We start from the raw sequence: 13,992 nt of genomic DNA, 5'->3' as shown, positions 1-13,992 counted from the left end.
TTGAAGCGAAGGAGATGAGATTATATAGATATATATATAGAGATAGAGATGGGAACACTCAAGGGGTTAAATGTAAAAAAAAAGAAACTTTAGGGGTTTTTTTCGTTATTTTACCCTTTTATTTCGGAGGAGTAGTACTGAAAAATTATTTTCAGAAAACACCCTACTTTAGTACTTTTAAAATAAAAAACTAATTTTATTGTCAATTACATATATAGGGGAAATCTTGGGGGGGTTTTCTGGTAATTTTTTTGTTTTTTGAGGACCATTTAAAAATATTTTCATTAAAAGACATAATTTTTAAAAATTGTAAAAAAAAAACTTTGGGGATTTTTTTGTTGACATTTTTGTTTAGATGAACAGTAAAAGAAATATTTTTTACTATTTATAAAATTATTTTACTCTCAAGTATATAGATTGAGTTGTGACTCAACGGGTGTAAATGTGAAGAAAAAAATTAATGGGGGTTTCTGTTAATGTATTTTTGTTTTGAGGGACATTTGTAGTTATTTTCTGAAAATCATTAATTTTAAATTTTTTTTTAAAAAAAAAGTAATTTTGTACTCTTTTCTTCAAAAACTTAAAAGGGCACATAATTTAAAAAGTTAAGTATTTAATAGGATGATAATTTCATGATTCAAAAATATTAAATTATCAATAACTTATCAAGATTTTGAAGGTCCATTTAAGTTAAAAATATTTTTTGTCAATTTGAGTCAAAATATGTCAAATTTATCCAAATATTAAAAATATTAAAAAAAGTTTATAAATTTTTAATGAATTAATATAATATAATAAAGAAAATGTGGGAAATTGGAAGATGAGAAGTTGATATCTCATTTTGGTATGCATGTTAGTTTTAAGAGTTCTTTCAATTTGGTTGAGTGGTTTTGTTGATGTGGATGTACATCCCACTTTAAAAAAATTAATCATTAAATATTTTTTTATTTTTAATTTTAATTTAACCACTGGTAGTTAAGATTATAATTAAATAAATAAATAAAAAAATTTAAGGTATGTTTTAGGTGGAGCTCAAGAGATATTTAAGACATGTTTGGTAGGATTACCAAATTTTTAATTAATGCAGGAAAACAATTAATGGTTAATTTGTTTTAGTATGAAATATTTTAATGGATGAATGATTTGGACAAGTTTGAAGAAGATTAATTATTTGTTTAATATAAAATTAAGACAATAAAATTCATTAAAAAAAAAAACTTTCATACCTTTGTGAATAATTTTGATGTTCATATTTATTCAATGTTTTTTTATTCGATTATTTTAAATAATAAAAATTGTGAGATATCATCTCTTGTAATATATATATATATTCATGATATTTTTTTGGTGAATTTCTTTTTATGATATTGAGTACTAATCCATTTGCAAAAACTATTGACAATTTCTTTAATATAAATTTATAACTCATTTTTACAAATATACCCTTGTGAAGTTGTGATTTTTACGTTATTAACCATTGTTTAATACTCCACATTGTTCCAAGTGATCAAAAAAATGAATTTTATACCCTTTTTAAAGGAAATACTGATTTCATTTTTTTTTTTAAATATCTTTTTTCATAATCATAATTTCAATAATAACACCAGCAAATGCAATATATATATATATAGCAAAGTAGAAGCTTAATATCAAGATTTTATAGGGAGGTATATGTAAAAAATCCTCTACAGAGGCAAAAGAATAATAGAAATAAAAATTAAAAGGAGGCGTTGATTGATGTGCAAATAAAATAAATAAATAAATAAAAAGTAGCCAAAGAATGATGCTCTTTGATTTGTTCCTTTGGGAATTTTGCATATATTCCCTCCAAAAGGTGGGGAATTACGAATATATCTCATCAACAAAATCTTATTTATTTACACACCCAACACATCAATATTTTGTTTTTATGAAAAAACACACATCAATATGTACATTGGTAAATTATATACACAATATTTATTTGATAACAAATAATTTTTATTTTTAACGAGTGAAATTGATTGGAGATATAGGAGATAACTCAAGATTATTTATTTATTTATTTAAAAAAATAAAAATAAAAATGAGCTGGTTAAGAGAAAAATATAACTTTAAAGGGTGTATATATATATATATATATATTCAAGGTAAACATCAATTGTGTGTCTTTGAAGTTATTGTTCTTTTAAGGTGGCATTTGGTTGGATTTAATTTTAAATGCAGTGAATTTATAATTACAATATATACTTGGTTTTTAAAATACAGTGCAGTCAAATCTTATGTTTGGTTGGATGTAACTGAAATTACTGTATTATAAAATTTTATGTTTGTTTGGAAGGATTTGTAAATCTGAGATTGGAAAACACGTGTATATGTGTATGTATGTGTGTATATATGCATATATGTATATGAGTATATATATATATATATAAGTATATGCATGTGTGTATATGTATATGTAACATATGAGTATATACATTATACATATACTTATATAGATATATATATTAGTATATACATATGCATATACATATATACATATATGAGTATATATGTATATGTGTAAAAATACTTGTATATGTTTATATAAATATATATATGTATTTGTATGTATATGTGTGTATATATATTTCTATATATGTATGCATGCATGTATATATATACATTGGTTTTCAACTCTCGGGATTTGGTTTCTAAATACACCAAAAAAACTATTATAATGTAATCCCAATTACATCAGGATTTGCAGATACATCTAAACAAACAATGAATTTCATAAAGTAAAATATTTAGTTTTACACGAAAACCAAATACACCCAAACAAACACCCAGAATGTTTGATGATTTAATAGCTATCACTTGCACATAAAACTATGCAGAATTATTGATTATTTTACTGAACATAATCACTATTTAACACTGTTTAATAATGTTTATTACTGTGTAATGACCCTAACCGTTATATCTAATAGTACTATAAAACATTTTTAAAATTTAACATTTTAAATCTAGAGACGCGTCTCTAGAGAGCATGCCCTCAAAAGACCGACAATAGGAGAATGCCGTCCTAGAGGCCACATACTATAGCATCATCAAAATAAATAATTTTTTTATTAACCCCAAACCCTATAAATACTTCTAAGTAATTATTTACCTTTACAAATAACACATAGATAGTAACATACCAATATAAAATTAATAAGAATGGCAGAATTACCCAAAAACAATATATCAAGCTTATAATAAAAAGGATAAAGACTCGGCAAAAATTATTTGTTATCAAAAACCCTTAAAAATGGGTTATAATGAGACTAGAGTTTGAGTCACTCAACTCACAAAATACACATTTAAAGTCTTTTACACCCTGTATTAAAATTGTCACCAAAATAGTGACATTCTTTCAAATTTTAATGCCATGTAACTTTTTTAATTGTACTGTTACATTTGACAAAGTTCGATTTCTCATAACAACTTATTTTTGAAGTTTTACTTTATATAGTTAATGAGATTTTGCGGTCATTTAACTGTTTGATTGTTTTATTTAATTAAAAAGTAAATTTTTTTTTTTATAAGCTTCCAAGTTTCCAAGATTGGATTGAATAGTTTTTACACTGGACTTGACCAATCCTGTAATCATGGAGGTGCGTATGTGAAGAAGCACTCTTCCTAGAGAGCCTAGTTCTACCAACAATAAAACACATCTTTAGTGAAAACTTGTGAAAGCAGGGGTCAAACTCACATCTCATCTTGACTGAGTCAAAGGATTGAAATACCACTGGACCAAAAACACCTTTAGCAATAATTCTCTTTTGTTATCAACTAATAATTCATAAAGTACTTCCAGATGGGATGCATACGCCAAAGGGATGCAACACGTAAATGTAAAAGTGGTCCGGCATCCAAACATGAAATTGCTTAAATTTACTAGCACCAGCACTTCAAAAATAATAAGTAGAAACATGAAAAAAAGTGTTTTTTAAAATAAACGCATCTAAAAATATAAAATCTAACAATTAATTTTTATTTTTTATTTTTATTTTTTTTTTATGCAAAGCAAAGTGCACGTTTCATAATTCAATACCAATAACAAAAGATCATTGGCCTTACAAGTAAATATTTATAAAAATGAAAAGCAAAAATAAACACTCAAAAACTAAATGATGCAGATGTCGATAGATTTGCATTTGCTATTCGATTGGAATTGGAATTGAGAGAATAAAATAATCAAAATGCAATTTTAATTATAAATTAGAGAAATACATGATTTTAAAAATTATAAACTTGGAAATTTTGAAAATATTCCTCATAAAAATGGATAATTGCTTCCTCCTATAAGTCCATAGCACCATTTGTCTATTCCCAGGGAAAATATCAACCATCAAATGATTTATTTCTTTTTAGTATACACACAAATATTAACGTTCTTTCAAGAATATAAGTAAATATATATATATATATATATATATATAAAAACAGTTTTTGCAAATAGCTCCCTGAAAGCCCCCATCTGTGCAGAAAACTGCCTGAAATCTTCAATATCACAACCTTCACTAAAAGAAGTAAAACTTATCTGCAAATGGAGGAACCAAAAGGAGGAGAAAAAGCTAAGAGACAAAGTTTTCGTTTGAAGTGAAAAGACAAAAAAGGATATTTCCTTCTATAGAGTTGAAACTCAAAAGCTAGATTTTTTTTTAATTTAAATCAAAAAAAGTCTTTGGAAAAAAATTTAACTAACATCATTAGTCATTATGTTTCATCTAAAAAATTATAAATAACCACAAAACATACTGTCCATGTCAAAATAATAATAATGATGATGATGTATGAATCACTGAGTTATGTCCATGTGTTAAAAAAAAAAAATCCAACCTTCAGAACACAATAAGAGAGAGTTTCCATGCAGTTGCCAAAGAAGTAAGAACCATTGAAACTCTAAGCAAGAAACCTGACATACAAGAACTGCATGCAATCACAAAGAAATCATGCAAAGTCTAAGCCAAACCAAGAAAAAACCCCTCTACATATATAGTTTTTATTTTGCAAAAATTGAATGTAAATAAAATAATTAAAGGTGAATACGTGACGAAAAAGATAAGGCTTATCCATAACAGAAAGAAGAGAGGAGAAAAGGGATGATGATGATGATGATGATGATGATGATGATGATGAAGGGTGAGATGGAGAAGCATCACCCCATGTTTAGAAGGTGAGATACATCCAAATATCCATCTACTCAAGGTTCATGGACAATATAAGATATGGAAAAGAGAATAGATTCCTATTATAAAATAGACAAGTTGGGAAGATTGGCCATCACATTCAAAGTCCAAGTCCTCTTCTTGATTATGTGGTTGCATATCACCTATTACTTCTAGCCACAAACTAACTACTAACTACTCAAAACCAGCTCTATCTTTCACTCTCTTCCTCTAAAATTTGATTATACCTGAAATGAGTGGGGAGTACTCTTTGTCATACCTGAAAGTGATATATGAGAGAGAAAGAGAGAGACCCAAAAAAATAAAACAAAAATAAATAAATAAATCTTGTACTTTGCACTAGCATTATAATAATAGACAATTCTTGATCACTTTTTTTTAAGATGATTTTACTTTCATCTAATCTAGGTAAACTGCATAGAAAATTGGACAAAAGGCTCTAATTGTATAATTTATAAGCGCTCATGTGAATGTGACCTGAAGTTTAAAAAATAAAATTTTTCTTGGCAAAAACAATAATCAACATATCTATCAATCAAATAATATCAGCATGACTCGCCAATCATCTCTTTCTAACCTACAACACTATATATATCCATCATATTTTACCAATCTCTCTCTCCGGCGAAGGTTCTATCGCCCCGGTGAGGCACAATGAAGGCATGAGTCAGGAGATCAACCAAATTATCCAAACTCAGGGACTTCATTATGTGATGACTAATAGTAATTTCATTAGCTGGGTGATTTAGGTAGTAATATATACACATCATTAGCATTAACACTGGCAACACAAGCCAATCCCAAGTCTGATAGCCACTCCAATGGCCACACGTGCCACTCACATATTCAACAACCTAATAATCCCATAACAACCACTCCAACGGCAACACGTGCCATTCACCCATCCAACAACCAAGACAATCGCTACACTCATAACCCTAATCACCCAGTTAATGAAATTACTACTAATTATCCTATAATGAACTCTCTGAATATGGATAATTTGGTTGACTTCCTGTTTATGCATTCACTACACCTCACCGGGGTGATGGAACCCACTGAATATTGTGCTAGTGATGCTACACTTGAAGTCCATTTAGGATCACTTACAGTCAAACAACAATCGCGGCACATAGACAGTCAGTCGCACAACTCGCAGAAGCTATCCCGGTGATTCTATAGCCCTTTCAGGTTCTGGAGAAGATCCAGGCCATCGAAATGGTTACTATGGAATTATTAGGAGTGTTACCAGTGTCAGTGCTAATGATGTATATATATTATGATGGAATGAATGGAAAGGGAAACGAATCATTTTCTCAACCTTTGTCCCCCTTCATTCTCTTCTCTCATTCCTTCCTTTTCTCTGCCCCTTGTCTCTTCTTCTCTCTTGTCTCTTGCCCAGCCCTAGGGGTGGCAAAAATCCAAGTCCGGACAAAACCGGGTCTGGACACCTACTACTATAAATAAATAAATTTATGCCAGAACCAGGCCCGGAATTAAATCCGGACAAACCCAACTTGTCCAGACCCGGTTTTTTTAAAACCGGGTTATCCGAATGTCCGAATTTTGTCCGAATCCTATAAACTACATTTAACTTCACTCAAATATTAAACTATAAAAAATGATTTAATTTACATTAAATGAAAAAAAAAAAAATCCAACAATCCAAATCAAATCATACAAAATTCCAAGTCTTAATTAAAAAAAATATAAGTTTTAAGTTTTTGGAAGATTGAGCTTAAAATAATTGGGCTTATGTTTTTGGGCTTTTAAAATTTTAGAAGTATAAAAGCCCGGTTATCCGAATTTATTTGTTCGGCCCGGATTTAAATTCGGACAATCAAACATTGTCCAAACCCGGCCCGGATTTAAATTCGGACAATCAAACATTGTCCAAACCCGGCCCGGATTAACAAAACTTTTGTCCAAACCCTTTTTATTCCAGGCCGGCGGGCTCGGACAAAGTATTACCACCCCTATCCAACCCCTTTATTGCTCCTTTTTCTTCCCTAACTCACCACCGAATCTCAAACCTGAGAACCAAGTTCTCGTACGGCACGCATCACTCTTAGATATATATATATATATCACCTTCTATCATTGTCACAGTCTACACAAAAAGCCATGAACAGTTGGATTGAAAGCAATGACTGTGTTTTGATTAGGGGTGGCAAAAATTCGGGTCCAGACAAAACCGGGTCCGGACAACTACTAATATAAATAGAAAAACTTGTGTCCGGACCCGGCCCAGTTTTAAATCCGGACAAACTTGGCATGTCCAAACCCGGTTTATTTTAAAACCGGGTTGTCCGGATGTCCAAATTTGTCCGAATTCTATAAAAGTTTATTTTTAAGTTAGCTCAAATATTAAATTATACAAAAATAATTTAATTCACATTAAATGCAAAAAAACATCAATAATCCAAAAACTCAACTCAAATTATAGAAAAAAATCTAAGTCTTAATAGAAAAAAACAATATATGTTTAAAGTTTTTTTAGAAGAATGTCGCTTAAAAACAAATGGGCTAGGTTGTGGGAGCTTTTAAAGTTTTAGGGGTTAAAAGAGTCGGTTGTCCGAATTTCATGTCCGGACCCGTCGGGATTTAAATCCGGACAACCAGTGCACGTCTCGACCCCGGCCGCGATTTGCAAAACCTTATGTCCAAACCCTTTTTATTCCGGGCCGGACAAAACCGGGCCGGCGGGTCCGGACAGATTATTGCCACCCCTAGTTTTGATCATTAAATGCCGTCTTTTGTTTTGTTAGTTTCTAGAGGGAAAATGATGCAGGGAATGAAAAACACAAAGAAAATTATCAACGCATTGTCTTTTTATCTTTGCCCTTACGCTATCTCATTCTCGACTTCACTCAATTTTCTTATTTTCTCTAAATCTTTTTTTTTTCTTAAATTCACCTTTTAACTCATGGCTTTTTTGTTTTCTTTCTTTCCACGCTCTCGTTTTAGTTGAAAGCAAGCATATCCTACCAAAAGTTATTAAAATTTTAGTTAGATGATTCAAGTTACAGTGAAACAAGAAGTGAGAAGACAAATCAAGAGATTATAGTTAGAAGTTGAGTGCTAATCAAACAACACTACAAGACTAAGAAAGTCAAACATCATACATAGAGTGCATATACTTCTCTATGAACGGCCAACATGTTTCACGTATGTATAAAGACAAAAACTAAAAACAACCACATTTTTGTATAATCAAAGTTTTTATTTTTGGAAAATAGTAAATCTTTGTGGTTTGCATGTTAAATTTACTTCGAACATGGAAAGTAATATTGCAAGTTCTATGTTAGCTAGATTATCTATAATTAAAAGGTAGATGAGGACAGACCTAGGCAGCATGAAGACCATTGGAAAATCATCAATCCAGAATGAATTGCCATCCAGAGATTTCATCGATGATGTTGAGTAAAAGAAATTGTTACAATTAAATGTTCGTTTGTCAAGCCACCGAACAAACTTTCTCTGGAAGAAGACAACGCCAGAAACTAAATTAGTAATGAGATCATGATCTGAATTGACAATTTAGAGTTTTTGAACTTTACTAGAGCAGCCTAGACAATAACATGTAACGCGGAAAGTATTTTTCACATGAAATAGTTACCTTGCCGTGAGCTACCACAACAGAGCCGATCATCATCAACATAAGTTGAATTAAGGCCCATCATCCATGAACCTACTGAGATGTCATCATGCGCATATGCTTGTAGAGATGCGCTACATGTTTAAAACAGAATACAATTAATTAAATATCCTGGGGAAGAATGAAGTTATGCAATAGGTGCCTAAAATTGAAACCAATTCTTGTGTTTGAAGTCTTGAATTTGAGAACAAGCTCGTTCAGTAATCAAAGGAATATAGACATCAAGGATACCTTTGCTTATGTGGGATGCTTTCATTAATACACATGGAAAGCAACTTTGCAAATTACTTAAATAATAAAGCAATTGCTATGTGGATTGTTACGTCAACCAGAGTTTAAATGTATACAAGATGAAGAGGCCAAGGTAGTTTGATTGCAAAGCCTGTAATGCATCTAAAAGGGGAGTTACTCTGATGATTTTAAAGGACAATTTCAACAAATATGAAAATATGACATCAAAATTTTCTATATAAAAGCTCAACACTAACCTGTTTATGTTGATGTATTGAGCCAAGCTTCTTGACAGAATAAATAAAGAGCCAGAAGCATGGCGAAAGTAACTGCAAGCAAAATTTGCAAGCACTTAAGTATGAAATCGCATCAACAAGAAGTACTTGGGAAGAAAATTTTGAAATTGCACAAAATACAGGCGGTGGTTTTCTTTCTTTTCTTATTTAGGTAACAAAATCTTGTAAATAAGAGTAAGATAGTGTTTAAGATACTCACGACTTTGAATCCCCAAATTTCCACCAATCAGGTTCATACCACTGTTTTCCCCTGAAAGGAAAAACCAAACTAATGAGAAAACAAGTCCGGATCACAACACAAATGTCACTCCTTCATGAAGAAGTTTCATCCTCAGCTAATATCAATTATTTCAAACAGAAATTTTCATTATAATAGTCACACCCTCAAGGTGCCATTGACACATAAATCCCATCCAAGAGAAATGTTACATTTTTGTCCTTAGAGGACAATAACCGAAAATGGTAGTAAAGTCAGAAGAAAAAGCTGCTTTTAATTTCAAACATTCCATTCCAAATTCTCTTTTCACTAATTCAAGACTCATATAAGGCACATTCTTAGAAACAAATTTCTCTATGGTGAAGGAGCTTATTAAAGGTGAAGCTTGTGAATTGGTCATAATAAAACACCAGTGTCAAAAGCAACTGGAAATAGGTGCTTATACCTCTTCAAGAAAGTTATAAATACTGCTTAACAATTTATGTTCAATTCCATGAGAAGAAATCAACAGATGGAATTAGTGATCTTGTTAGATCATGATAGAGGGGGAAAAAATGCAGCAAAAATTAGATCTTACTGAAAAGGAGTAAGTATTTACTCTTCAGTTATAACAGCACCAGACTTCATACAGCCCATATAAGTGCCATGGCCACCACGGTGGCTTTCAAGAATCTCGATTAATCCATCTGGTTAAGCCAAAAGAATTTTATGAACTGGTTTTGACCCTGACAAGCAAAAGTTCCTCATGTTTTTAATCTCGACTAAAACAGAAAAGCAAACAGCAAATTCCTTACCCAGGTCCAGGTTAATATTGTCATCAACTTTAACATAGAATTCAGCATCCCATGTATCAAACGCTGTGCTAAAGAAGAATTTTGCTTTTTTAGGCAATTCTTCTTGGGCTTCTTCGTGACTCTCCTGCAAGCAAAAATATTAAGAAATAAAACAAAAAGATTTAACCAGTAACATGAATGATGTAATGGATTATATAACTAAAACATTGTAAGACCAAGTTGCCATAGAATTGTAGGTTTCTAATAAGCTTCAGCAGATAAATATGCTCGATTTCTAGTCAAAATAAGCTTTTGAACTAATCTACAAATAATGTGCTATACTGAAGTTAATACAATTCGTGTCAGTATCAGTGAATGTAATGTAAATGATATTTTGAGATGCTTCAAGACATCTCACGTTATGAATCATGCGAAGGGGTCGTGTTTACTTTGGTATGAAATTTGAAGTTCACATCCCTCATGCTTCAGAAGTTCTTTCGCTTAAAATGAGATCATTTTATGCATGTTTCCTACAGGCTAACAAAGAGAGTTATACCAGGAAACAATTCATTAATACAAATGTAGGCATTGCGAACAGCAGTCAATTACTTCACTCAAGGAGTAAAAGGTCAAAGAAACTAGCATGAGAGACTAGTTGAGGTATACAAAAGCAATATGAATTTGAAAAAGAAAAGGAGCTTTATGAACATAAGTAACAGTGAAATAGATCAATCCCAATTCCCAACTTAAATCCCATGTCAACAAAAACTAAAAAGTAAAAATGGTTGAAAACTATATGAAACATGTGATACATAACAGACCCATCAAATTGTGATTCAATCAATATTGAAATTTATCCAGCAAAAGAAATCCATCTAAACTTTTAGGAGTAGCTACATGTCCTGAAACAAAGTAGTTTAATATGCAGTCTAATAGTTTTAGAAATATGAAATACAGTAAGCTAGCAGAATTCAAATAGTGGTCATAGTCTCTAGCACACAACATCTCCAATAGAGATGGTTGGATTGTAAAAATGGCTTCAAAAACCATTGGGAAGATCTTTTGAATTATTTATAACCTCACTAATAATGGGCTTCTACCTTTTAACCTTATCATCTGAATGAATAACATGCTTGATGTAACTAGTACCAGAGCAATATGAAAACATTCAAATATAATTCCACGAATGACAAAAAAGAGACAATCATTAATCACAAACTAAATTTAGAGAAATGCCGTCAAAAATATAATCCTTTTGTTTTATTTACTATCCATCATATTGCCACGTTCCGACAAAATTTATCCCATGTAAAGTCAACAATCTTATCAACTTTAACATTAATTGCAATATGATCAGAACTGGATTTCCTGTGGCAATTATAACTTTATTTAAGAGCAGATTCCAGGCATGACAGATATACAAGCGTGTATATATGGTGAGACAGCAAAGCAAGAGAATGCCTGAAGGCCTCGGACTGCCGTAAGTATCACAGAAAACATGAACCCAATTTTCAAATATATCCTTTCCAACATTGCCAAGCAAATCTTTGCTCAGTTCAATAAACTTTTTTTTTTGGTAACTTACAAGAATCAAGAAATCTTTGGTCTGGCGATTTTCTTCGTCAATAATGCGGTCCAAACTATCACCTCGATTAGCACTGTAAATTTTATAATTCAAAATGTTACAATTAGAACAACATGGATATAAAAAATAAATTGAAATATGGCGTACTTATCATAGCTCTACTATGCCATAATAAAGTTGAAGGACAAAAGACATGCAAAAGTTTTGTAAAAACCTTCGACCAATAACAAAACGAATGATGATCCCCCTCTCCTCAAGTTTCTTCATAGCATCACCTATACAGTGAACATGAGCTACAAACAATAAGAAATTCAATTCTAAATAAATAACAGGAATAGAAATCTGACAGTACTTGAAACTATCTAAAGAATACCCCATGGCAGATCTTAACTAGTAAATGACTTCCAAGATACTGAAATTCTTTATTACAGAGCATTACTGTCATCAGTGGCACTTTAAAAGACCTAGTCAGATGTGGGCTATATTGAAAGATCGAAGCCAAGAAAGCTAATCTGATTCCAACATAGTGAAGCATTAATGGGATTTAATTCCAATGCTTTCAAGAATTGAACTTGGAGAAATCCTCAAGTATTTAAGACTATACAGACCAATTAATTTAGTCACTGGAATTTTGAAAGTATAAGTATAAGATAATCATTGAACCTGTAAAAAATTTTAAAAACAACGACTTCATTGGTTTATAGAATCCAAAACCAAAGCTTGAACCTTAAAATTTGATATCCTTTGGTTTGTGTATGAATCATTGAAGATAGAAACATTTATTTTTCAATAATAAAACTCCAAGATCAGTATAATGTGAACAAACCTCTAGGCATCCATGAGCCCCTGAAAACATTCCTTTTAAGATGACTCCCAAACCCGGTATAAACTCCAATAACTGCAAGAAACTTCTGGTCAGAAGATGACCGATTTTGCCTCAAGAAACCAAGACTCTTTGCCAATGTCAGTTCCATTTCAGCTTCCACAATCCTCCTCCCAATCTCCCTACATACAAAACCCCAACATTCACAAAATTTAACCTAAACATTAGCTTACACAAAGAGAGTCTGTTTATAACTGAAAACCTAACTACAAATAAGTTCAACTTATAGTACATTCTAAGATTCAAGGAAAACAGTTAAAGGAATTGATTCTATGCAGTATATGCGTGATTCAAAGCTACAAACTTAAAAATGAAACATATTAATGGATAAAAATAATCAAAATACAAAGAATATAAGACTAAAAACAATGGGAAAAAATAAATAAAGAGAACTACTTGCATCCCAGATTCATCAGCTTGTCCTCCACCGTCAGCACCCTCGGCCTCTACAAACATTTAAGATCAAAATCAAATTCAAACTCACAAATCACAGAACAAGAAACCAATCCCAAATCCACAACTCACATTGCCCGAATTCTCCCGGAGAAGACTCGATAACAACATCCGATTCCCAGCATCTTGCCATAACCTAAAAAAATCCACCAAAAATCAATAAAAAACACGAGATCCATACAAAAAAGCAAAAACCCAAGAAATAGATCGAGATCAAAAGGCGAGACCGGCCAGCGACGTAAAGCCAAGCAAGGCAGGAGATGAATCCAAGGACAAGAGGGCCTTTGCTCGATTGCGAAGACGAAGAGGAGTAGGAGAAGAGCCTCGTGTGAGATCGAGAACGGCGATCATTCTTCATGGCACTCGCGAGGGTTTCCATTGTTCCCGATCTCCGAGCTGAAGGTCTCCGAACAAGACAAAGCTAACGTTCAATAGAAAACATTCAACCAATCATGGTCCCGACACGTAACCAAAAACTGAGTCCGTTTTGTAACCACGCCCCTGTAAAATCACTGAATTACATACTCTTTTTTTTAAAAAAAATTTGGGTTTGGAAAAAATTTAATTGAATTAACTAAAAGTTCACTTAATTGATGATAATGAAAATTGAATATTTTTTAGCATTGAATTTTTATTTTTTAAAAATAAATAATAATAAATATTTATAGGTAATAATTTTTTTTTGTTCAAAATTG

General features: G+C 31.5%; 1 protein-coding gene across 3 annotated transcripts; it reads right to left on the bottom strand.

Annotated features, from left to right (window-relative positions):
• Nucleotides 1-4,313: 4,313 nt before the first annotated feature.
• Nucleotides 4,314-13,717, bottom strand: LOC120269189 (hydroxyproline O-galactosyltransferase HPGT2-like). 3 transcript variants are annotated; one of them, XR_005539096.1, is made up of 13 exons: nt 13,525-13,717; nt 13,370-13,433; nt 13,241-13,290; nt 12,788-12,966; nt 12,176-12,236; nt 11,962-12,034; nt 10,398-10,521; nt 10,202-10,289; nt 9,586-9,636; nt 9,348-9,419; nt 8,821-8,933; nt 8,548-8,681; nt 4,314-4,552 (listed from the first exon to the last, which is right to left on the bottom strand). XR_005539096.1 is itself a non-coding variant. In XM_039276521.1 (12 exons), exons 1-12 carry the CDS (start codon nt 13,674-13,676, stop codon nt 8,659-8,661), a joined length of 1,050 nt encoding a protein of 349 aa, XP_039132455.1. In that variant the 5' UTR covers nt 13,677-13,717; the 3' UTR covers nt 8,349-8,658. The 3 variants fall into 3 exon arrangements, 1 of the variants encoding a protein (XP_039132455.1); XR_005539097.1 differs by lacking the exon at nt 4,314-4,552 and adding an exon at nt 5,058-5,428; XM_039276521.1 differs by lacking the exon at nt 4,314-4,552 and having other exon boundaries at nt 8,349-8,681.
• Between the last annotated feature and the right edge of the window lie 275 nt (nt 13,718-13,992).

The sequence above is a fragment of the Dioscorea cayenensis genome, chromosome 9 (assembly GCF_009730915.1).
Source record: "Dioscorea cayenensis subsp. rotundata cultivar TDr96_F1 chromosome 9, TDr96_F1_v2_PseudoChromosome.rev07_lg8_w22 25.fasta, whole genome shotgun sequence".
Taxonomy (NCBI): Eukaryota; Viridiplantae; Streptophyta; class Magnoliopsida; order Dioscoreales; family Dioscoreaceae; genus Dioscorea; species Dioscorea cayenensis.
The sequence above is the reverse complement of the archived record's forward strand: the minus strand, read 5'-3'. Positions and strand labels throughout refer to the sequence as shown.